The 24,698-nt window shown below is 37.7% G+C and overlaps 1 protein-coding gene across 4 annotated transcripts in view; it reads right to left on the reverse strand.

Annotated features, from left to right (window-relative positions):
- Nucleotides 1-683: 683 nt before the first annotated feature.
- Nucleotides 684-24,698, reverse strand: part of RALA (RAS like proto-oncogene A) — a 30,912-nt gene continuing 6,897 nt past the window's right edge. For 2 of the 4 annotated variants that reach the window (XM_033064446.1, XM_033064476.1), the window contains exons 2-5: nucleotides 12,380-12,534; nucleotides 11,354-11,562; nucleotides 6,292-6,466; nucleotides 684-2,636 (exon numbers count right to left, since the gene is read on the reverse strand). In XM_033064446.1, the coding sequence (XP_032920337.1) occupies nucleotides 2,514-2,636; nucleotides 6,292-6,466; nucleotides 11,354-11,562; nucleotides 12,380-12,493 (621 nt within the window). In that variant the 5' untranslated portion in view covers nucleotides 12,494-12,534 and the 3' untranslated portion in view covers nucleotides 684-2,513. Of the gene's footprint in view, nucleotides 2,637-6,291; nucleotides 6,467-11,353; nucleotides 11,563-12,379; nucleotides 12,535-22,546; nucleotides 22,637-24,698 lie in introns of all 4 variants that reach the window. The other 2 variants (XM_033064456.1, XM_033064466.1) reach the window with 2 other exon arrangements.

Here is a 24,698-nt window from a genome sequence, read left to right on the forward strand (position 1 = left end):
TGTCAGAGAAGGGCAGGTCTTCAGTTTCTTGAAGAATTAGGGGATAAAAAGTGCACTCAGGCACAGAAGCACTATGAGCATTGAGACCTAGGAATTTCAGACACTCAAGCAGGCTAAACAAAACACTCCTCTATGATGCAAATGTAACACTCACTTCGGATGACTCTCTCAAGATATACCCAAATCCTGTAATACATGATGCAAGCTACAGTCACTGCAGGTTGAAGAAGCAAACATGGGTTCTTCTGGAATGTGCCAAAATAAAATTATTTAGAATGCAATTTTATTTTATTAAAACTTATGTAGATTGTCCTTTTTATTATTTGGGTTTTTGTTTGTTTGGGGTTTTTAGCTATTGTTGTTGTTGTTTGCTAGTTTTTTAAATCTTACTTTCCACTCTTATAGGATAATAATTCTGGAACAAGCTTACCTCAGTTTGTTGCCTGTTTTCAGGTAGTCTGGTAACAACCAAGCAAATTACTTATGGATAGAAGGTAGCACATACATAGTCTCAGCTTTTAGAAAGTGTTTTTTTATCATACTAATTTGGTATGCACATATCATACTAATTTTCTTTATGCACACAAACCAGTCTTCTAGAGTACTTAGGTTTAACTGCTTGGCAATTGACATGGGCTATAGCAATGTTTATGAATAACAGTTATCAATTAACACTGCACAAGTATTTTAGAAAAATGGAAGTTTATTCATCTTTCAATGGCTCAAATAGCAAATAAAAGGATAGGATAAGGCATCAGCCAAGACAAGTTTTATGTGTCCAATGGCTTCATAACACCTCAGTTCCCAGTACACAGGTTCCAAAGCAAAGTCACAATGTTAGTGGTTAGACTCCCTGGCTAAATAGACCCAAATGAGTACACATTAAGATGAAGACTGGCTTATATTTGCCAGTTACATGAGTAACTTTTATTCTGCACTTGGCAGTCTACTAAATGCACATACAAAATTCCTACTGATAAATATTGAACATGACAAATATAACTCCTAAGACTTGAGTCCCTAAAACTTCTGTTAGGATGAAAGTTAAATATTTGTTACCTAGTTTGCTTGAGCACATTTTAAACTGTCAGTTATAGGCTTATACAGATATATAAAAAGTATAACAGTTTGTGGAATTGATCTAGCCTGTCTCACCCTGGAGGAGTCCAAAACCCTCAAACATTCTGGTATATTTTTAGTTAACATGTAGCACACTAACTATGTACTAGTATTCTTGTTGTTCTGAAGCAACTGAGGCAGTATGTTCTGTTTGGGGATTTTGGATGTGCATGTTAAAGGTTTTTGTATTGCAAAGCATGTTTGATTGTTTGATATCAACATTAACTAGAAAAAGTAGCTACACTGTTCCCCATTTGAAAATCAACATAGACTAAACAATACAAAACCTGCAAAGAGCTTCAGCATAACACACCATGTTCCAATAGCTAAGTATTAGGAACACAAAAGAAACTAACCAGAATTTCCCAGACAACATCTGAACTCAAAACACATAAGTGCTACTAGATCAGCCCCACTCCACCCAATTCCAGGGAGTTAAAACCCAAGGAACATCTAGACAAAAATCTATGTGAAAAAGGGAAGTTTCAAGGTACCAGCACATTAAATTTTAAACAACCATTCCAGGCTTAGATGTGCCATAGGCTTATGACTGCAGTCTTATATGTATTCTGACCTTTTAGTTTTAAGATACCATATTGTCTACCAAGATACAGATGACAGAATATGCTCCGTATTATTCACATTACCAGAGTATGGCACACATTTAAAGAACAGACACTGCTAGCAGACAGCTAGTGAGTGAAATCATCCACATAACTGCGCTCCCACAGAGAGGGCAGTCTTGCACTGATGCACAGGGACAGTCTCCATGCAACAGAGTTGAAAATACACCCTTGATTAAGCAACCTGCTATGTTTGGGTTTTAAAATTAAGGCATATTCAAATGTTTCAATGTAAAAGATTACATCACTCTTCTAAGTTAATCACGTAATGCAGAACCACATATAGTTTTCCTCAACCTAGCTGTTCGCATATACATTATCCTTTTCTAATTTGCATAACTCCATGGCAAAACAGCTGCATACTGCTTTGTTAGGTATCATGTTCACAATTGTAATTTTCAAGGCAACAAAAGACAAGATGAATTGACAAATACCAGTGATAAAAAAGTATGCTTTGTAAGAACTCACAAAGTAATACTTTGCCCCTCTGTTCACTATTAAAGAAAAGACTACCTATGAAACACTACATTCAGAAGAAATGTGAGAAAGTAGGCAATTATGAAATGGACTGAACTCTGCTTCTCTTGAAGCCACATAATTTGTTTTCAGTGAATTTGATTTTCAGTGCAGCTCCAAATCATGCTTTTAAGTGGTACATTACATTTTCCAACATGTTAGGGTAATTTCAGTCACTTTAGCCTTCAATGGCATGCTTATAAATTATGGATTTTATTAGTATGGTCAGGGTAGGAAAGGAATCCAAGCTTTTGATTATAAAATGCAACATCTTTCTCTGATCCTTTTAGCTAGGCTTTTTCTTTTCTTCTTCCCATTCTTTTCTTTGCTGTCTTCCATTTTTCTGGCTCTAATTTCTCTCATTAAATCAAAAAACACCTGAAAAAAATATGAGAAGATAAATGTAAAATCAAATCACAGACAACGAGTTAATTTAAGCTATCACTGACATCCACTTCTGTTGTTTTGAATAGAATCAACTACATGCAACCAGTTTGAGCAAACAAATATGAATCCAACAAATCTGTCACTGGTTTTGAAGGCCAAGTTGATATGATACAATCCTGCTTGTTTCATGGTACCATCATGTTCCCCGGTCTTCTGATATTCACTTATGAATCCTGTCAGGCAATTTTAAACAAGAATTGAAATAAGAGTCTCATCACCAGCCAAGATTTTCAGATGTTTTATGTCCATCCTACTGAGGAAACTTAAGGAAATCAGTTTACCTTTTGAGTATTTTAAGTGATGAGCTGCAAAAGTTGAAAAAGCACAACATGAAATTTTAGAAACACATTAATGGAGCAGTAGCATAGACCGAAATGTATGTATGGTATGTTCCATGATGCAAGTCTAAGCATTAAGTGACTAGAGGAAAAAAACCAAACCCCAGCATCTCCTTTCAAGCAAAGTTTACAACTAAATAAACAATTTCTTACATCAGGTAATCTTGGCTGCAGCTGCCATATTACAATCTTAAAGTACACATTAAGTTCACTTTCATCAAATGGTTTAGGACAAAGTTGGAGATAGACCACGGGCTTAGGTAAAAAAAATCCGGACCGTTAAGGCTTTGTGATTGAACTGCTTAAAGATAATTTACTAATTTGAACAGCAGATACTGACTTGACTTACAGAAGGTTACAACAAATAATATGCACGTATCTTTATAATTTTACTGTAGGAAATCAGCTGAGCAATTCTAAAACTTCCCTCTCAGGACAGAGTCTCTAGATACCCTATCACCCTGAGAATGCCAAATCTCATCTGATCTTGGAAGCTATGCAGGATCAGGCCTGGTATTAGTATTAGAATGGGAGACCACCTGGGAATACCAGGTGCTCTAGGCTTCTTTTTTCAGCCCTGAGATGAACTCAGTTGGTCAAAACATGATGCTAATAACAGCAAGATTATGGGTTTGATCCCTATATGGGCCATTCACCTAACAGTTGGACTCAATGATCCTTGTGGGTCCCTTCCAACTCAGAATATTCTGATACTTTGAAATTTGAACAAAGCAATACATCTATGTCAAAGGGACTTGATCCATTTCTGTGAAACATAGACAGTGCAGGGGCTGAAAAGCTCCTCTGCAGAGCTCAGTAGGTTTTTATGACATTAATCTCATATTGACGGCAGGAAAAGTATCAACGTTCACCACACAAAATCCAAAGAAAATCAATGGAACTAAACATTTCCACCAAGAAATGAGATTGCTTTTCGAGTTTTGAATGTGCGCTATGTTGCTTGTATTTAAATCTGTGCTAATGGCACGGTGCAACTGTCAGTTTGCTTAAGTACTGATACTGTACAATAGTATTTAGCTGTGGGGACACACAACCTTCTGAGAAAATGTTTAGTGGGTCACTTCTGCCAAAAATGAGCGGAGGCTGGTTGTGTTTTCTCAAGTAAGTAAAATCACTATTCTGGAATTCAGAGAAGCGAGATTTTTTTACACAATAGTAATCTAAGTTTGTGTAGCAAACTCCAAAACTTCATATGCTTCAAGCAACTGAGAATACCTGGTATTCACTTGTGCCAACAAGCACTCCTTTTTGGCCTGTCAAACCTTAAATCTATATGAAACATGTTGATCTGGATCCATTATGCCATCAGCTCCAAAAAGAAATCTGGAGCTCTCTGGTAGCTTACCAGGTATGTGCAAAGGCTATTGATCCAAGAGCTACTGAAAAAAATATATCACATGCACTTTTTTCCCCAGTTGCTAAATAATAATGAAGTGGATTTGAAGAGGTAGATTTTTACAACTGTAATAGATGGCTGTTAACTGCAATTATACACCAAATGTAAAAGATGTGTTAACTTTTATAACACAAAAATCAGAGCTTTATTTAACAATGAGGATGAGTTCTTTACTTGATTAAGAATTCTTTGCTGTTCTGTAAGGTAAATCACTGTAGTATTGAACAAACAGTTTCTTCAGTGAGATAATTGACAGGACTCAATCAACAGTTGAGTTTAAGTTATTGCAAAAGAGAACTTGCATCACAGCTCTCATGCTGCAATTGACAGCTCATACATACAGATTTCCATTAGAGAATTATTCACCAAGTGCAAGGTGCAGCATTTGGATCAGGGAAACCCCAGATGTGAGTACAGATTGGGAGATGAACTTGTTGAGAGCAGCCCTGTAGACATGGTTGAAAAGTTGGACCTGGCCATGTGCACTCACAGCCCAGAAGGTCAATGATATCCTGGGCTGCAGCAAAAGAGGACTGGTCAACAGGTTGAGGTAGGTGATTGTCCCCTTCTACTCTGCTCTCATGAGACCTCACCTGCAGTGCTGTGCCCAGGTCTGCAGTGCTCAGCACAAAAAAAAAAAAAAAAAAAAACATGGACCAAGTGGAATGGGTCCAGAGGAAGCCACAAAGATGCTCAGTGGGCTGGAGCAGCTCTGCTATGAAGACAAGCTAAGAAAGCTAGGGTTGTTCATACTGAAGAAGAGAATGCTTCAGGAAGACCTTATTGCAGCATTTCAGTTCTTAAAGAAGACTTACAAAAAAAAAGACAGCATCTTTTTACATGGGCAGTTTGTGATAAGACTCTTGCAGGAATAATTTTGAACTAAAAGGGGAGAGATTTAAATGATTAATTGAAAAAAAGCTCTTTACTGTGAGGGCAGTGAGGCACTGGAAAGGGTTGCCTAGAGAAGTTGTGGAGGACCTAACTCTGAAAGTGTTCAAGGCCTGGTTGGATGAGCAACCTGACTGAGTGGTTGGTATCCCTGCCCATGGCAGGGAAGTTGGAACTAAATTTTCTTTAGGGTTCCTTCCAACACAAACATATGATGCAATGTGGGATCAACTTTGTCAACAGCTCTGAAAGGTTGGCACATTGCACTAAACCTACTTATTTCTTTTGCCACACAACGGTGACTCTTACAGTCTACAAGGCTGACAGTTACTCTGAATTGCAAGACCTTGCATTCCTGCTGAAGCACTTAAAACTAAGCAGCATTTTCTTTTCTCTTTATCTTATGAGCCTGTGAACCAGGTTTTATCTGTGAAAACTCATGAGACACTTCTGGGCTTTTCATAGCTTTTTTAGGTTCATCCACTCTTCATCAAAACAACATACAAAGAGGCAGATAGTTAAATGAGGGCAGGAAAGGCTCAAATCCTTCCCTTACTTGCTTTTATAAGGTGTTTTACTCTGACTGAGGATCAGAAAGTATTCTTCATTGTTCAGAAGCAGACTCTCCTCTAGTAACAGAAAATGCAGTATTAAGTCTAGGTCAAAAGAGCTGACCCAAGAAAATTCTATAAGGTCTTGTATCATGCCTTGAATAATAATGATTTCTTGTAGTTTAGAGTGGGATAAACGTATTACACCTAACATTTTCATTGTTCTGCAAGCAGTCACCTAGTCATGCACTCCTAGCAAGCTAAGGAAGAAAAGTAATTGATTAAAATTCCACAAAATTATTGCTAAAATTAAGAATATAAGGAGTATGACACATGAAAAAGACAGATAAAGTAAAAACTGATGAGCAGTTTAAGAGACCAGTTATTACCTTGTCAACATTAGCTCGTGTTTTTGCAGAAGTTTCCACATAATTAACATTCCACTGATCAGCTCTGTTTTTTGCTTCCTCTACAGAAACTTGCCTTTTATCTTCCAAATCGGATTTATTACCAACTAGCAAAAATGGAACATTCTCATCTTCTTTTACTCTTAAGATTTGCTCCCTGGAGAAGGAAAAAGAAAAAAAGTAAAAGAAAATGAAGCTTTGCATAGAGTACCATTCTTAGAACACAAAAAGAAGCTCAGACTAAATATTTGTACATCTTACAGCGAAAAGCCACTGATTCCTTTTATGTAGTTTCTATAACAGGAAAGTCTTAAACCTCATTATGACATTACATAGAATGAAGACAGAGACAGATAATTAGTCCTCAATGAAAGGAGGAGTTGAACCAGTAAGAAATGAAAGAAAAATAGAACAAGATTGGTTTATGTGAGAATTTATATTAATAATTCATTCCTTTTAACAGCATTATTTGAGAGCATCTACCATTGTCTTTACATTACTATTTTTGATTGCCATTTTAAGTTATGCAAGTTGCAGTTTCACAGCTGATTCTTTCCTAACAAAATGTACCATTTTAAAGCTGATAAAATGGTACACAGGATATCAAGAGAAAATCTCTTCCTTTCAGGAATCTTTCTCAAGTCAATTATTCTCAGTTTCTCCAGACATCTTAATTTAATTACAAACTTGTGCATCGACACAAGGCATCTGATTTTTAAGGACAGACCCCTCTACTGTTTTAACTGCTAGGATGAAAGGTTTGAAATAAAACTCAATTGCACAAATAGTTTGGTACTCAATTCTTCAACACTTACAAAAATAATGAAAGGTTCTTCTAATTGAAAATTCATTAACATTATCAGGAAGAAGAGTTGTCTAAGAACAAGAATATTCTGTCTATGAAAAAAGGAGTATAAAGTTAGTTGTGAAATGTAGTCCTTTATCATGGAGCAATTCCTGAAAGACTGACAAAAAGCACAGAGAAATAAATTTCTTTGGACGGCTGAGGTGAAACCAAATTTAGAGTTGAAGGGAGAGAAGCTGAAGACAGTTAAGTAATCGATATTCTAAAGGGCTTTGCTTTGCTGTATGGCAGGATGCTCACATTACAAAAAGCTCTGAATAGCATGCAGTCTTGTGGAGGAAGCCTACTCCCAGAGCTATTTTTTTTTTAAACTGTGCATTTGAGGCAATCTGTGGCACCACATTTATGTATGGGGTATAATTAGAAAGCAACATTTCTCTTCTTCCACACAAATACCAGTGCAAAGTTTTTAACAGTCTACAGCTATCCAAAAGTAGTTTGAATAGCCAGGGCATCAGGAAGGCGACCAGAAGAAAACTCAGTGCATCATGGCAATCAATACCTGTGTAAAAACTAGTAGCTTTCAACACTTGTTATCCAGGCAATGCTACACTGGGTTAGCGTGACAAGGTTTTATTAGTGGCGGGTCTATAGATATGGCTTCTGTGAGAAGTTGCCGAAAGCTTCCCCAATGTCCATTATTGGCAGAGCCAATGCCGGCCAGCTCTGGGACAGACCCACTGCTGGCCAAGCCCATGGCAGTAACACCTCTGTGATAACTTATTTAAAAGTAAAACTGCACAGGTACAATTGCACTGAGAGAGGAAAGAAGTGAGAATATGTGAGAAGAACAACTATACAGATACTAAGGTCAGTGAAAAAGGGGGAGGAAGTGTTTCAGGCACCAGAGCTGGGATTCTCCTGCAATCCATAGAGGACACCCATGCTGGGTTATGTTCCTGGCAAGGATCTGTGGGCCCCTGGAGAGAAAGGTCCATGCTAAAATAGGTTTACTGGCAGAAAATGTGACCCTGTGCAGGACCTACACTGGAGCAGTCTGTTCCTGAAGGACTGCAGCCCATGGAAAGGGATCCATGCTGGAGCAGTTAGTGAGCTGCAGCTTGTGAGAAGGACTCATACTGGAAAAGTTCACGGAGAACTGTCTCCCATGGGAGAGACTCTCCACTGGAGCAGGGGAAGAACTCTCCCTGAGGAAGATGTAACAGCAGGAACAATGTGTGATGGCCTGGGTGGAAATGGACCATAACCTCCATTTCCTTTCTCCCTGCGTCACTGGGAGGGAGAAGGTAGGGCCCAGGAAGGAGGGAGGGGTGAAGTGGAAGGCATTTTTAAGGCTAGTTTTGCTTCTCATCATTCTGCTCTGATTTTGATTGGCAATAAATTCAATTCCTTTCCCCAAGTGGTGCCTGTTTTGCCTGTGATAGCAAAACCAGTAAGTGATCTCTTCCTCTCCTAAACTCATCAGCCTTTCATTGTTTTATGTCTTCTCTGTCCAGCTCAGGACGGAAGAGATAGGGGGGCTTTGGTGGTTACTTGGGATAAATGCCAGGTTAAACCACCATGGATGCCAAACAATTTCACCATGTAAAAAGTTAACCTAACAGCAATTGAGATGATGATATTCATATTCTCCTCTGAGCCCCTTATGAAGGTGAAACAAGAAGTATCTAACTAATGGTATGCCAGCTTGATATCTAGAACTTAAAAAAAATCCACACTATGAGAGCCAGACCAATTCTATTCAAAGAAAGGCCAAATTTTAGCAAACAACCTTTCAAATTTTTAAAATAGTCATTGCAGGTCTGTATTCTATTGAAAAAAATTACTTGGAGCAATGGCATTTCAGAGCATACCAGGAACCCCATTGAACTGCAGTAAAAAGCTCTCCTGTTGGAGGTCTGTCATTCCAGCAGAACAAAATTTCATGAAAACAAACATCCAAGTTCTTCTTGTCATTTTCTTTAATATTTGGCTCTTAAGTAGTTGCCTTAGGTTACCATGTAAGTTGTAACCAGAAGTATGTGTTCTACCACATCTTTATAAGCTCTAAAACCAGGTGGGGTACTCTTCTTTATTTCTTCATGACCCATCCCTGATAACTCCCTCTGGGGACTATCTTCTGCTAATGGGCACCAAGTCTCACTGCATGACTAAAAACTACGTCATTGCATCGGGAGATGCTCCGCCCAGGGCGGAGGAACCAAGCATTCCCATCTGGATATAATCTGAGGTTTGGAGCACCTCAGGCAGCCCTACCTACTGAATTCCCAGAGGACAAGAGCTCCATAACCACCACTGGAACTTCAGAGGAAGACCAGACCCTTCTACAGCATCACTGCTTCAACAGAACCGCATCTATCACTCCAACAGGACTGCAGCCATCATTTAATCGGACTGCTACCAACATCCTGAACAACAGGGTATCAGGTTGTATTCTATCTCTGTCAGTTTAAGCCAGTATTTTCTGCCTTTATTTTAATTTTCCCATTAAATTACAGTTCTGACTTGGAATCTCTCACTGGTTTGCTTTCAAATTATTAGGGTAGTATGCCCTCAGAATACTCAATAGCGCCAAAGGTACTTTAACTGTGCCTTCAAGAGATGCAGATTACTTTTACACAGAGCAGAAAAATATTTTTTTCTGTGTTACATTTTAGGATTTAGTCTTTTATGGTTCACTTTCATATTTGGATTGGGGAGAGTTTTAATGCCTTTACCTGAAGGGATTTTTTAATTTCATTTTCTTCTGTATCAACATGTATGCTGTTAACCCTCACCTTTACCGGAAAGTATGACTTTTTTAAGGCCAGAGTACAGTAATTTCACGATTATAAGCCACACCATTTTGACTAATATTTTGCTCCCAAACCGGAAATGCGGCTTACATTTAGGAGCGGCTTATATATGAACAAATTTTGGAAATTTCCCAACCCGGAAGTCCAAGCCAGCAGCAGCCCTGAGCCGAGGCGGAGCACGCCCAGCCCCGGGTGGCAGGGCAGTGGCGGCGCAGCGGCAGCGCTGCCCAGCCCTGGGGGGCGCGGTGGCAGCAGTGGCCAGGCACACCCCTCTCCCTCTTCCTGGTGGCACTGGCTGGGCACACCGCGCCCCTGCCTTGCAGCAGAGAGCGGCGCTGGGCCCGCTCCCTGGTGGCTGCCCCGAGCAGGGCTGAGCCAGTAAACCCCATGATCCCGTGATTCTGTTACTAATTGGCAACTTTGTGAAAGTTGCACACGGATCCTTGCTGCGAACGAAAGTGCGATTTATAATCCAGTGCAGCTTATTTACGGACAAAAATCTAAGTGTTGCCGACACCCAGACCTGCAGCTTATAATCAGGTGCAGCTTGTAATCGTGAAATTACTGTACTTTGAAGTATTGGCATGATTTTAAACAGATTTGAATAGCTAATTTTGTAGTCTAGGGGACCTGAACTATACTAAAGCATCCTCCATGATTGACAGTACCCAGCAGAAGCCTGCAAACAAATATGGCCTGCTCCTCCCTCTGTCAAAATATGTAAACACAGACATATAGAAACACAAATAAATTTAAAATACCCCCCAGAAGATGAAAAATTTACTTTCTCTCCTCTCCATACCTCTTCCACCTCCCTTAGAGATCTTAAATATATGCTGCTGGTTAGTGCTAATTGAGTTGAATTGAGTTGTGCTGAGTGACAGCATCTCCAAGAAGACTAATTTCAATGGGATGCAGAAAACTCCTTTTTATATATGTGTCCTTAATTTTCTTTCCAATATTATGGTTTTTCCTATTTCACTACACTTTGAATTGGTAAAACTATTTTCTGATATATCTTGTCTTTTTTTAAAATATGATGAGTTATTTAAATGTTTTCTCTCTCAACTGAAATTAAACATCTATAATATACTCCAACTTGTATAATATTCTATTATATTATAAGAGTTTTAATATGATGCAGTCTGTGTCTGAGACCACGGTGAGGCACCTGAATGTTGTTGTGCATCTGCTGTGTGGCAATAGCCTTTCTGGTATTCAGAAATACAGCAGCTAAGACATCTGAAGTGGCACAAGATAGCAAAGGTCTGGCTAGGCATCTGTTCAAAACATTATGTGACAACAGTAAGAGCTGCCATCAGGTCTGGACCAACAAAAGGATATTACAAAACACACACACACAAAAAAATCACTTTCAATCATCTCAGTGTAATTAGAATTATTATCTTGCCCTGTAACTTACCTGAAGTCTGCAGTTGCTGCAAAGGATTCCAGCTCTGTAATAGAGAAGACGCAAAGAAAACCTTCTCCGCTTCGGAAGTAGTTGTCTCTAATTGCAGCATAGTCCTCCTGCCCTGCTGTATCCAATATATCAATTTGGACTTCTTCCCCATCCAGAACCACCTTTTTCCTGTAGCTATCTGCTTTGGTGGGCTCATAGTCTTCAACAAACTACAAAAAAAAAAACCTTCATGATGTAAAATCATGCCTGTACAAGGCAATTGCTTCTGTTTGCACATAAGAATACAACAAACATATTAAACGGGTACTGGAACTAATAACTAAGCATTGTGCATTTAGGCCCCATGAAGAGCTCAAACAACTTGCACTTAAAGCAGACTCTTCATCAGCACAAACAGTTTTTAGTTTTTTGCATTCCTCAGACATTACAAGAAATGTAGAGGTAATTTCAAAACATCACTGTATGTGCACTACCCAAATTTCTGGTTCAAGCACAGCATCTATCTGTGTTCCATTATGAAATCAGGAAGTTTTCACTTTAGATATATTTAGTAACAACTTATAAAATACACTGAATGCTTAACTTCTGACTTTTAATAAAAAGGGATGACTTTCACTGGAAAAAAAGGAAAAGAGAAACTGATTTTCTTTCCTGTCTTCAAGAGCAGCACAAAAAACATGAAAGAAATTGGTTGTTTCATGTGTCATGCAACTCAACTATGTGAAGAAGCTTTGAGCTATAATAACCAAGTTCTAATAGGTCTAGTCAGCATGCAAAAATATTCCAGTAGTATTACAGAGTATCTAACAGCTGAGAAATCTGAAAAAGGCCAAATTTTAACTTCATAGGTACCTCTAGAGGGCAAATCAGTAATCTCAAACCATATTTTTTTGTTCCATTTGGCTGCTGACTTTCATACCACATCACATACATCTAGATCCTTTTAGAAAATAATTCTACAAATGTAATCTAAAAAACACTATGTAGAAGGCACCTCCTGAGATAATTTCTAAGACAGACTCTTACCTCATCATACATAAACTGTAGTGTTAAAGCAGATTTTCCTACACCACCGCTTCCCACCATGATGACTTTGTGTAAAGCCAATGAATTCTGTCCTTTAGGTTTATTTGCTGCCATCTTTGGGTTGCAGAAAATTCACAGGTATCAAATGGAAAAATCTAGAGGAAAAATATTTCTTCATTAATTGTCTTCTCCTTCTCCCACATGAACCGATAAAATGGATTTTTTTCAAATTCCTACATATTTAATGATTTAATTTCAGTTTTTCTTTAGTGAAAGCTACCTGCCCTTTCATTAAAAACCATTCCACAAATTATATTGAGCTCATCTCTTTATTTTAATTAAGCAAAGAAATCCTTCACCATTTGGAAACACCATTTTCTTTTAGTGGCACAGTAGGTGTCAAGAATTCTTGATCGTTTACTACACAAGAATTGAAAAAGGAAGTCACAGTGAGTCAACACCATATAAGAAAACATTATATGACAGCTGCAGGGGAAGGAAACAGACTTTTGAAGGAATTTCCAGTTTAAATGGCAAGCACTAAGATGCAGCAGCAGGGATTAACTAGAATACTTTTACAGGAAAAGTAAGCAAACTTAAAATCTAAAAGTTCCCAGTTTCAGTAAATCAGAAACCAAAATAACAATCTAGTTTATACAGAGTGGAAAGATCTAACTTGCCTACAAATGTAATTATTTGGTATATTTGGAGTAGTTGTCTCAGTCCCATGACTGCTTGTTTAAACACAAATCTCTGCATCTCACCAACACCAAAGGGCTCTGTGACAGCTAATTCAAATAGTTTGATGTATGTGTGCACATGCACTTTTGTAGCACTTGCAGCTATTCTGTATACTTAAAAAATCACACATGCTATAGTTTTAGTGGATCTCTATTTTCCCACATTTTTGTTTCATTCTCTACCTATCCCAAAGTAATAAAACTACACTTGTGAATGCTTGCACAGTTCTTAAAACACAGGAAAGTCCCTGTACAGTGACAGAATGCGCTCCCCTCCAGTGACTTAAGGTCAAAACTCCAAAAGAGACAATGACATCTACATTACATATATAAATGCATACATACATGACATATATAAATACAAGAAGGTATGGCAGCAATTAAACAGCAAATTTAACTTCAATTTATTTAATTTAAAAACTCAATAAGAAAACCTTTGCATGGTAGCACAGTTCAGTTATATAACTACCAGATAATAACACATCATAGTGACTTGACATGATTACCTTGTAATCTTTAGCCATCATAATTGACAACAGCACACTAAAATTACATCCTACTGCATAATGAATTACCCTTCTTGGCAGCTTAAACAATCACAATGTGAAGCAAAACAACTTTCTTAAAACTCGTATCAAAAATCCTAGTTGAGGCCATGCACTAAGGCTTTATTAGCAGTGATGCAGGTAGTATAAAACCACGATGACTAAAGCTTCATCGGAGATTAGGCCAACCCTTCCTGGAAGTAAAATAAATGCATGCCATCAAGGTTCTCACACTGCCATGCCAGTAAGCAGGCTGGGGATGAGCAATCAGCTAGGAGAGACATGCCTGGACCAGCTGACCAAAGGGATATCATCATGTCATAGCTTGGCAATAAAAAAGTTGGCAGAGAGGTCTGAAGTTTCTCAGCACTGCTGTTGCTCAGGAACTGCTGGGCACTGGTCAGCTATCAGTGAGCAAATTTTCTTTACTTAACTTTTCTTGGATTTCTTTTTAAAAAATACTTAATACGTTATCATTATCTCAACCCACAAACTTTCTTACTTTTACCCTTTCAGTTCACTCCTCTCTCTCACCAGTGGCAGGGGGAGTGAGCCAGCAGTAGGTCTACCTACCAACCTAAATTCACAAACTATGTGAAAAACTCTTGAGATCACATCAGCACTGCTACCCATTCTGTCATCAAAGAATTCTGAAAATGCAACTGAAAATTAAGTCAAATTCTTTTACCCAGGAAGTTTATCTAAGCAAAATAAGCATGAGTAAGGTTCGACACTCATTACAGAGATATAGCAGAGAAATACAACTAATATCAAGTTCTACAAGTTCTTTTAGAAAGGAGATGGAAAAGAACAAACACATTTCTGTTTTGGCTTAAAAAAACCAGCATTGTTTTCTTTTTACTCAAGAGGGAGTATAAGAACATGAAAATAGTTCAAAGCCACGTGCATGTTTTCAACCTACTACATTGTTTTGCCTTTGTGCACTTTTCTCTTAAAAGGAAAAACCTATCCTGAAAGTCATGCTTCTTAGTATGTATGTCAGACAAGTAAGCAAGTAAGAAAGAAAATTCACCTGAATTCTACTATCAACTGACAACAGCTTAGTTTGCAAAGCTCAGATTACAATATTTACCTGGATATGGCCTACTCCAAGCTTACTGAGCAAGAAAACTTGAAGACTATTCTTCCATAAGCACTCCAATATTGGAACAAGTCCAAATTAACTCAGCAGGAACTCAGGTGAGTTTGGGCTAACAATACTACAGCCTAAAAAAATTTCAAATGCATAGTAGCAATATTTCACCATAATATCTGTTTCAAATTAATCTCCAGTCATTAAATAGACTGAGCAATGTGAAAATTTGCATTTTACCTCAACTTACAATTCAACAAGTAGTGTTCCAGTGTGACAAGTTGTTGCTTTTTGTACTCTCTGCAGCAGCTGACCCATAAAATCTCAAAACATTTCCAATTTGATCCTGACAAATTATTGTCAGTAAACAACATTCCATTAAGATACTGAAAAGAGTAAAACTTCACACTACCACAGACTTCAAATCTTCAAGATAAGCTTGTCATAAACACTATGCCACATTTTGTAGTAAGAGGGCAGCTCAGGGGGTCAGTTTGCTTCAAAGTTGTTCACAAGCCAATAAAGATAAAATGCTGACAAAACTCAGGTCTGCTGAGTACTAGACAAGTGGAAGGAGAGAAATAAGTTACAAACAAATGCAAGTACAATACAATATGATACTGTGCAAACAACACTTAATCCAAAGAGACTGTTTCAGAGTAAATATTGTGCTAGAGAGAAAGAAGACCTTGAAGATTATAAGCTCTAAGCTATTGGCATGATTCTACCTGTTTCAGTGTGCTTTGAAAAACAAAGAGAAACCTAGATTCCAATTTTAACAGTAAAGCACCTGAAATGAAGTTTCATGCAATGTCTGCCTGCCTGTAATTTATGTAGCCTGACATATTTTCCTAAGTAGTATTAATTTGGGTCATATCTAGTTACTGAACTGTCCTACTTTATAATTACAATAAAACAGACTATGGCAAGAACCCTGTTATATGAGGCTCAAAAAAAGCATACTTCCTTATTAAGTATACCATAGGGTTTATTATTATTTTAATCTTCACAGTGCAAAATAATTTACAGATCAGAAGACAAACGCAGGATTATCCTACAGTCAAATCCTACGTCACCTACAACAGAAAGATGCTCCCAAAGAGCCAAGCATGGTGTTGTCAACAGCTATATCACACATTTATACAGGTCAGCTTTTTACCACACCCATTGGAAATCTTACCACATCAATTCAGATGGTAACATATACAAAAGTTTTATTCTTAAACAGTTCTTCACGTAGTTCAACAAGTTGAAAAGGAAGCAAAAGCTAAACTGGTTCAGCAATGTACTGCAGTGTCTTCAGTCAGAGGGGCATGTGCATTTTCTAAGCACCATGCTATGGATCAGTCCTCACCTCCACTGCAGATAAACTCCCAGGAAGTTGCCCTTTTCCAACATATTTGAGCAGATAAATACACAAACAAATGAATCTCTGACTGCTCAGACAAAGTAAGCAGCTCTCAAAGCTCCTACAGCTATTTTATTGCTTGCTTGCAGATAAACACACCCATGATTCTGTGCTCCATTTAATGGCAGGTTTCCAGTTGGAGCTAAGATTTTTTTTTTTTTTTGAGCCAGGCTAGGGAGCAATTAGATTAACTAAGAACTGCAGGGGTAGGAATTATAATTCATGTTAACATCAATGATAGCACCTTGTCCAACAGTCTAGAAATCTGATCAAAGGAAAAAACAGTAAGTAGCTAAATAACTTTTAAGTTATTTTTATAGTATTAAGACCATCAAGGAACTTCTATCTGGAGTTGTGAAGCTGTTGGTTTGTCTTGAGTGACTGGTTTCTAGCTGTATCAATACTTCTCCTAAACTTTATACATTACAGCCTGCACAGGTCCTCTGCACAAAAAATACAATGTTACCTTTGGTCCCCCATGGATTTATACAGAACATGCAGCTCCACCCACTAGAGGAGTGAGCTGGATAGTGTAACACAACTTGGACACAGTAAGTATCATGTTAACTTCGGCATACAACCTTGAAACACAGAATGTTACCTCCAGATGCACAAGAGTAAGATAGGTAATGGACGACAGCACAAAAAACAGCTTTAATCTTCAGGGACAATATTTTCAGGGAGAAATCTCTGCAAACACTAGTTAAGAAAGAAAAAACCAAAAAGCAGGAATCCCTGATCTCTCTTTATTACTCATTATTTTGTCCTTCTATTTACTATTTCAGCCAAATAAAGTGATATAAAAATATGCTTATGGGTGAAAAATCCTAATGGGTTTTATCCCCCATTCATCTTGCTCATCTGATTAAACTGAGATGACTCTTCTTAACCTGTCCTGTTCCTCAGCTGGCTTTTTCTTAAAGAATAACTTCTCCAAACTAATCCAAGCAGGTTTCCTTACGTATCCATTCCATTTGTCCTCTACATTCCTCCCCAGTGCAATAACCCCAAGGTTCATACACTAAGGGAGAGCAAAAAAAAAGTGGTTAACAGAACAACTGTGAAGCATCCAAAGAGGGCAACAGATACCCAGTTTAGACTGCTTCCTCTCCCTCACTGGGAATGCTGTAGATCACAGGGCACAGATTTCCCCATATTCAGCTAGCACCAAATATTGAAGAAATTTATAGAAACAATCATAGCCAAGACACCTATATCTCTGTCAAAATGTACCCAAAATTGGCCAAGAGGCCAAAAACTAACAAAGAACAGAGCACATGATCAGTCTCATTTTCATAGAGTAGGTGACCAAAAGAAGTCAAGAAGCTGTTCCATCCATTTTAATTGCTTGGAGTCTTGTAAATGCAACATAAATGAGAACAGACCAGGAAAAGAAAAGCATTACACCAAAGTCACATCATTACAGGCACAAATTCAGTTGGCATCGTCTGCACTACTATACATAAAGCTGAATGCAGGCCTTGTGAATATGCAGTTGTCCTTAACAGGAGGACTTTGATTTGCTGCGGACATTTGTTTGAAGGGGACTAGTTAAACATAGCTTTGTATTTACAGATAGCTGGTACAGTTAGCATAGTTGGTTCCAGTTAATAAGTAGAGATAGTGGACCCTTTCTTCAATAGCAAAACAATTTGTTATTGTCAATTTTATAGCCTACATAAAACTAATACATCAAAACTGAATCCTAGGTTGTTTCCCTTCCTTTAAGGGAAGATTACATAAAGATTTGGAAGTCTGTCATATTAACCTCATTACCCACTCATTTTTTATGATGAGTAACTTTCTTCCCTGAAGACTGTTTTATATAATAAGCATCAATTACAACTGCTAGTTGATACATTATAGCACCCATCTTTCTGTTTAACAGGAACAGGAATAATTTAATTGCAGTATATGAGCTGCCTGCACAGTATTAAGAAGTAGTTAATATGTTTTGACCAAAATACTTGCAAAATTATCAATTACTTACAGAACAATAAAAGAAAGTTTAGCAATGGAAACTCATAGTGCTCTAAACAAATAATTTCTTTTTAAGTGAAGAAATTAATGCCTGCATTACTCTGCACTTGACACTTAGTATAATCAATCGCCACTAGAAAAACAATCCACAACTTATTTCATGCTGAAGTGAAAATTTATCACAATTATTTGATAGTATTTTCTAAAGTGAGTTTAAAAATTCTCTAAAATTTTTTAATTCCCCAAAGTGAATCAAAACTCTAGTGCCTCACGTGACCTACAAATTACAAGTTCAATTTTCTAAGAAAAAACTCAGGAAAAAGAATTTTGAAAATGGCAAGATATTTCATATCCAAGGACCATGAAGCAATATAATCTGTTACAATCTGTTGTGAAAATATCACAAATTCAACCAGTTACTTCATGGTTTATTGAGTCCCATAGCTCCAGTTTAGCTAACAAGAGCAGAAGTATACTTGAGAATGTATTGTTTGAAAATAGCACCAGCATACTAAGTGCCAAATATCTGGAAGACACCTCACCAATGATTCACACATTTCTGCAACAAAAGCATTCCCGGAAAAGGAGGGAAGCAACTCCAGGCAAGCAGAATCTAACCCTCCCATCATCTGGTTCCAATTACAACATTCAAACCAGATCAGCAGAAACACTCCATGACCCAGAAATTGATGGGATACATGAGGACACAGGATGGGACATGACACCGCTGCTTCAAGAACTAGAGAATAATGAAGTTTTAGAAGTTAAATCAGCATCATTGTTGTGCCATCGAGTTTCACTGGCATTTTATTACAGTTTAAATGCACAACATCTATCAAATTCTGCACAAAATAACATCAATATTTTATTAAGGCAGATCAAGTATTTCAACTGTTAAAAAATTACAACAGACTTTAAGTAGTAGACTACAGAAAGAAGAATGAACCATAGTGTTCAAACTTATCTTAGAAATTACTAATCTCATCAGATAATGAAACAGGTCTCCTGAAACTCAGCCTCATAGCAAGTTACAAACTTTCGCAGCAAGTATTTCCCTATGTCCTGAAAAGAATCCTTTGACATAAACATGTTTAACTAGGAATTAGGATCTGGAGCTTCTCATTAGTTTAACAAGCAGTTAAATCACATTCAAGGTTTCATAAGAAACCTTCTTTCCAAAGCTTTCTGGGGCACACCTTAGAAGGTGCTTGTGCCTCCCACACCCACAGAACAAATTTACTACAGTGACCGACTACACATTTACTAACAAAAGTAACGGGTAGAAGACTGAACTTCAGTTCTATCTCTCAGTAGAAGCAAATCTCCTCAGGCAAAAGGCCTAAATTTCCCAACTCCTTAAGGCAAGTGCTTCAAATCATATCCACATCTAGGTACTTAAACTGGAAAAGTCAACCAGTGAACTCTTCACCCATTAACAGAGGCCCATCCATCCCATAAAATTCATTGTGTTGGTATAAAGAATAGCAGTTCCCACATGCCCACAGCTTTATACTCATAAGACATCATCAGAAGAATTGTGATCTCCCCAACAAGAAGTCACTAAAACACAAGAAACAAGTACACAGACTTCCAGCAGTCTCCCAGAGGCTCCAGAGGGTCTTAGTGCCAACTTCTGGGCATGGCCATGAGCTAGACAGCACCTTCTGAAGTGAGAACAGATATGTATCTTATATGCTTTGAGTAATTTCAGTATTTTCTTATCAAAAGGCCCCTTTGGCTTCCTGCGAGATAACTGCTGGGAAAGTACCTGCATAAGGAAATCTCCTGAAACCCACATGGAACAGCATATGAAAACCCTGACAAACTGAACAATAGAAACGGTCTAGAACAAAATCAAGGTCTTAAGATTTCAAATCCTGTAGTGCACTGAAAACAAAGCAGCTACATCACTGTCCACACAAACAGCTGACAAAACATACACCCCTTGAGCCCAACTGTGTGCGTCTGCAAGGCTGATATAAACCAAAGCTGGAACAGTCTGCCTGATATTCCCATATCCTTTCTCCCAATAGCTCTGGTGCAACTATTAGGTGGCAAAACACTTAAGAAATTGCTCTAGACAAAAATTAACCCATATTGTTTTTTGAACAGATCCGTTAGCTAAACAAGTCTGCTGGTACCAAAGATAGCCCAGAACAGGACATAGCTGAACACAGAGGAAGCAAAGCTACAGCACTTCCAGCCTATTAACACTGTGGCAAAACTATGAAAGTGTTCTAGGGTTCCCCAACCACAACCTGGTACCTGTGGAAGATTCCTCGCTTTTTCCAAGTTATGTAATGGCTATTACAAAACATTGGGAAGAATTCTAGATACTTGCAATGGTTTATCTGTACTGATCCAGAGATCAGTGGGAAGAACAGCAAGCCAGCCACCAAGGTTAATACAATGTTAAATCTGGCTTTCATAGTTCAACAGACTAAAATTACACTATGAAATAATTTTGGTAATATACACATTTACATAAGAGTCTAGAATAGTGTTCCTGCTTCTAGAAGTTCAGTACATGGTTAGTGCCCTCTCTCAGTGTATTCTAACCATGAGAGAACTAAGGGTCATGTCTTCTTTCATAGTCAAGTTAGTTGTAAACATGAAGATCTGTAAGTAGATCCTTTTGTAAACAGAAGGCATTCATTTTGTATTGATTTAAGATTATACATAACGAGGAGTTAACAGTCACAGCAGACATGATAGAATAATGAATGATTTCAACTAGCCTGTCAAAGCCATCCATAGACTTGCATGGTTTCAGAGGGAAGGCAGACAAACAAGTACTATGGTACTATAGCTGATTTTCTACCATGAAAGTCTGAAACAGATGAGGGGGACATCTGTGGAAGAGCTTCTCACATCAGAGTTATCCATAATCAAAAGTCAAGTTACATTCATGGGAGATTGATATAGAACAAAGACACTCCCTCAATGCCCATCCCTCCCCAAAATGTGAGAGTCAACATAGAGCCTACAAGGATGAATTTTAGTAATGCAGAATCAATAGCTCAGATTCTTAGCTAGTGCTATTCTACTAAAACATTTCAAGAATACATTTAAGGTAGCATCACCTAAGACACATAAGATACAGTCTTTTTTTATCCTGCATTTCAAGAAAGCACATCTGGAAGCTAACTTTTGATTAATAGCAAGCTAGGCTTCACTGACACTTGCACAAGGCTGCTGTTTCCAGCTGTTATAGAAAGCAACAAGAATGGAGTTCCCTTGAAGGCATTATGTCAGAGCTTGCAGCATGAGCTTCAGCAGTGCACTTTTAAAAGAAATTCAAGAGCACTGCATTCAAAACTTGTTCACAGCATATTCAATATCAAAAATTCAGGGTTTTTTGGTCAATCATATTTCAAAAGGAATCTCAACCACATTAGCGTGTCCTTTTTGCCCCTGTACATTTACACTTCAGTATACACTACAGAAATTAAAGGAAGATTTAAATGTAAGCATATTGACTTGATGAAGTAAATTGTTTGACAAGAAGGTAGCTTCCCAAAGACCTACTTGAAAAACCATAGGTTTTCCTCTAACATAAGTACCTTTTTAATTGTTATAAACCCTAGTCTTCTTTTGGAAGTTCAGAATGTCAGATGTGCATTTTCTAGAAATGGTAAATATTTGCATGGTTATTTTTACAGCCAGAAAGAATGACAATCAAGATCCACATTGACTAAACTCAAACTGCACCCCAACAGTTTCACTACTCTACTGGCAGGAAAGTTAACTTGTGACAGAGAAATCTAGAAACAAATGGTATCTGCAAAGCAAAACAGTTGTCAGGCTCATGGTAGACTGCACCCAACCCTCTTATGGACTCTATTGAAGGGATGCAGACAGCATCTCTTCTAGCAGGCAGAGCCCTAAACTGTAGAAACAGCCTTGTTGTTTTGCAGGCACCTCATGTCACACCAAGAAAAGTTCCACGCTGATAGCTCAGGGAATTTATCCTGCTCAAACAACTGTTTTTCCCCGTTAGCCATAATAGTACTATGGTGAAAACTCACATGAACACCCTTAAATTCTTTCAAGTATTAGTACAGACAGAATGAACACGGGAGCCTTGTTTGAGTAACACTCATATGAAATTATTGAAAAAGAAAAAGTCTAAGCTTTCAAATAAAGCATTTTTGAGGCAGGCACTGCCTTCTTCCACAAGTCAGTGCCTAGGTGAATGAAGTTTCAGCAAAAGCTGAATAGGAATACCACAATACATCGTCCATCACATCTCATGCTAATAAAACAGCTTCTAACAATGAAGGATGCAGGAAACGAGTGCTCCAGCAAGTGCAAGCACGTTTACATCAAAGGTCACAGCACAAATGATGCAAGCACACAGGACTGAATGCAGGGCATTAACAAGAGACACCAAGAAGGTACCACCAAGTTCTCCGTCTCTTCTTCACAAATACAGGCAAGCATTCTCTCTCCCCACAGGCAGACTGCATCAATAGACCAGCCAAACGGAACCTAATGAAATACGAGCATGTTGGATTTTGCATTTCAAAAATTTCCTTTTATTCCTCTAAGGAATCATGCAGCTGCAGCAAATTTCTTTAGTGAAATCTGACCTGGCAAAGTAAGTTACTTCATTCATTTTGACTTTGTTGTCTGTTTTACCACCTACTTAGAAATAAACAAGTGTTTTTTTGTAGTATTATTGCAGGTGCACTACTTTCGTAGCCGTATTTTGTTCTACTAATGTCTCCTTCTGTTTATACTCTATGCAGTGCAAATTTCTATATCCAAAATCATAATAATTTTTCTGTTTCATTTAGAGAAAAAGGATTTCATATGCACAATTCACTGAATGAGACTGGTTTGCAAATACACAATAGGTGATTCAAGAAGTTGTTATAGACATTGACGTTGCATAGTAATGCAGTGCTCATAAAGCTGAAACATTGTTAAAGCAGATCTCTCCCCATTTTTAGATGCCATTTACCCTAAAACTTTTAGATAATTTGAAAAATTGATAGAGTTCATCTAATAGACCTAAAAGACCCAATCAGGTAATGAATTGTCTTTTAGTTCAATATATGCTTGCCAAACACATGATAAATGATAGACTTTCATGGTTATTTCACATATTATGGGCATTACATTTGTAATGGCTAGAAACAGAGGGCATTCAGTCCATTAAATTAATGCGAAATTAATAATATTCAAGTCAATTTAACATTTTTCACATCAAGTGCCAGTGCAAGGTGGTTTTCATAATTTTCTGCTTAAAATACTGATCACACTTTTCTTGCAGTACCACAGAAGAGATTTTCAAATTGAATGTTCACGAACTTGAAAAATTGCTTTCTGCTTGCTCCTGTTTCAATTCTTACAGGTCTTACAATGCACAAGGTAACTCAGAACTGTTAAATGAACATAAATTTACAAGACTGTAAGTGTGCAAGTTCCAAGTTTTAACAAACAGGCTATGTAAAAAGAGTTCTTTACAAAGCAATGTATGTTAAAATCATAGATCAGTTCAGAACGCAGGAGTGAGCACAACATTCATTTCTGACTATCTGGGGAACCAAGTGAAGCAGCTATCAAGCTTTTGATAAACAATCTAAAAATTAGTTTTCAAATCATACTCCAAAGGCAAAGACCCTTGGAAAAGGCACCATTAAGGATGGTGTACTACTGCACATCACAATCAAGGGCGTCTTTCTTCCTATGATGACCTGACACGGAATGCAAAAGCTAAAGGCAGCATTCCAGCAGTGGTCACAGACCAAACTCAGTTTATTTTAAAATCCAGTCTCCCCATGGAAAAACCACTATAGAAGTCTGTCCATTGTGAAGTCCAATATCTTCATCAACACTTAACTAATTTAATTCTACACACATTGCAATGCTAAACAGTACCAAGTTTGAGCTGCTTTCCTTTCTATACATGCAACCTTTTAAATTCCTGTGAGAAGTATGTGACCTAATACCTTTGCAGTGTTGCAAGGTTTTCTCCTGCCTAAGAAACCTTCACTATCTCTGACTTACAAAAACATTTTCTTTTCAGTTGATCACTTGCAAGCCTTCAATTTAGATGCTTCAATTAGCATCAACTCATCACAGAGTCAGAAGCTAATTTTACTGCTTTTCTTCTTGAGGGTTTTATTTCTTTGACCTTAATGTGCAAGTAGAGTCATGCATAGTCTGGAAAAGTTACTGTTATTAAAACGTATTCCTGTTGTTCATAGATGATAGTATGACTGGTCTTAGTCTGTTGTAAAACAGGAATTATGTTCCTGAAAACATCTCCTTCAAACCCCTGACCATCTAACTATGCCATTCTGACTGGGTCAGATTTCAGTATTTTATCATATTGTATTTCATTGTTCATCCTATCTTAAAAGAAATTCTAGTACTTGGCTACAAGATTGTTTCTGTTTCAGTTTTCCCTCAGAGAAACCTATTTTTCCCCATATTTGTAAAAAAAGTCTTCTCTCCTATAATTGTAGCAAAACTTATTGGAAAGATTACAATATAAAACTTCACTCCTCAAACAATAGACTGTTTTTCTCAAATTTTCCAAACT

This window comes from Catharus ustulatus, chromosome 1 (genome assembly GCF_009819885.2).
Source record: "Catharus ustulatus isolate bCatUst1 chromosome 1, bCatUst1.pri.v2, whole genome shotgun sequence".
Taxonomy (NCBI): Eukaryota; Metazoa; Chordata; class Aves; order Passeriformes; family Turdidae; genus Catharus; species Catharus ustulatus.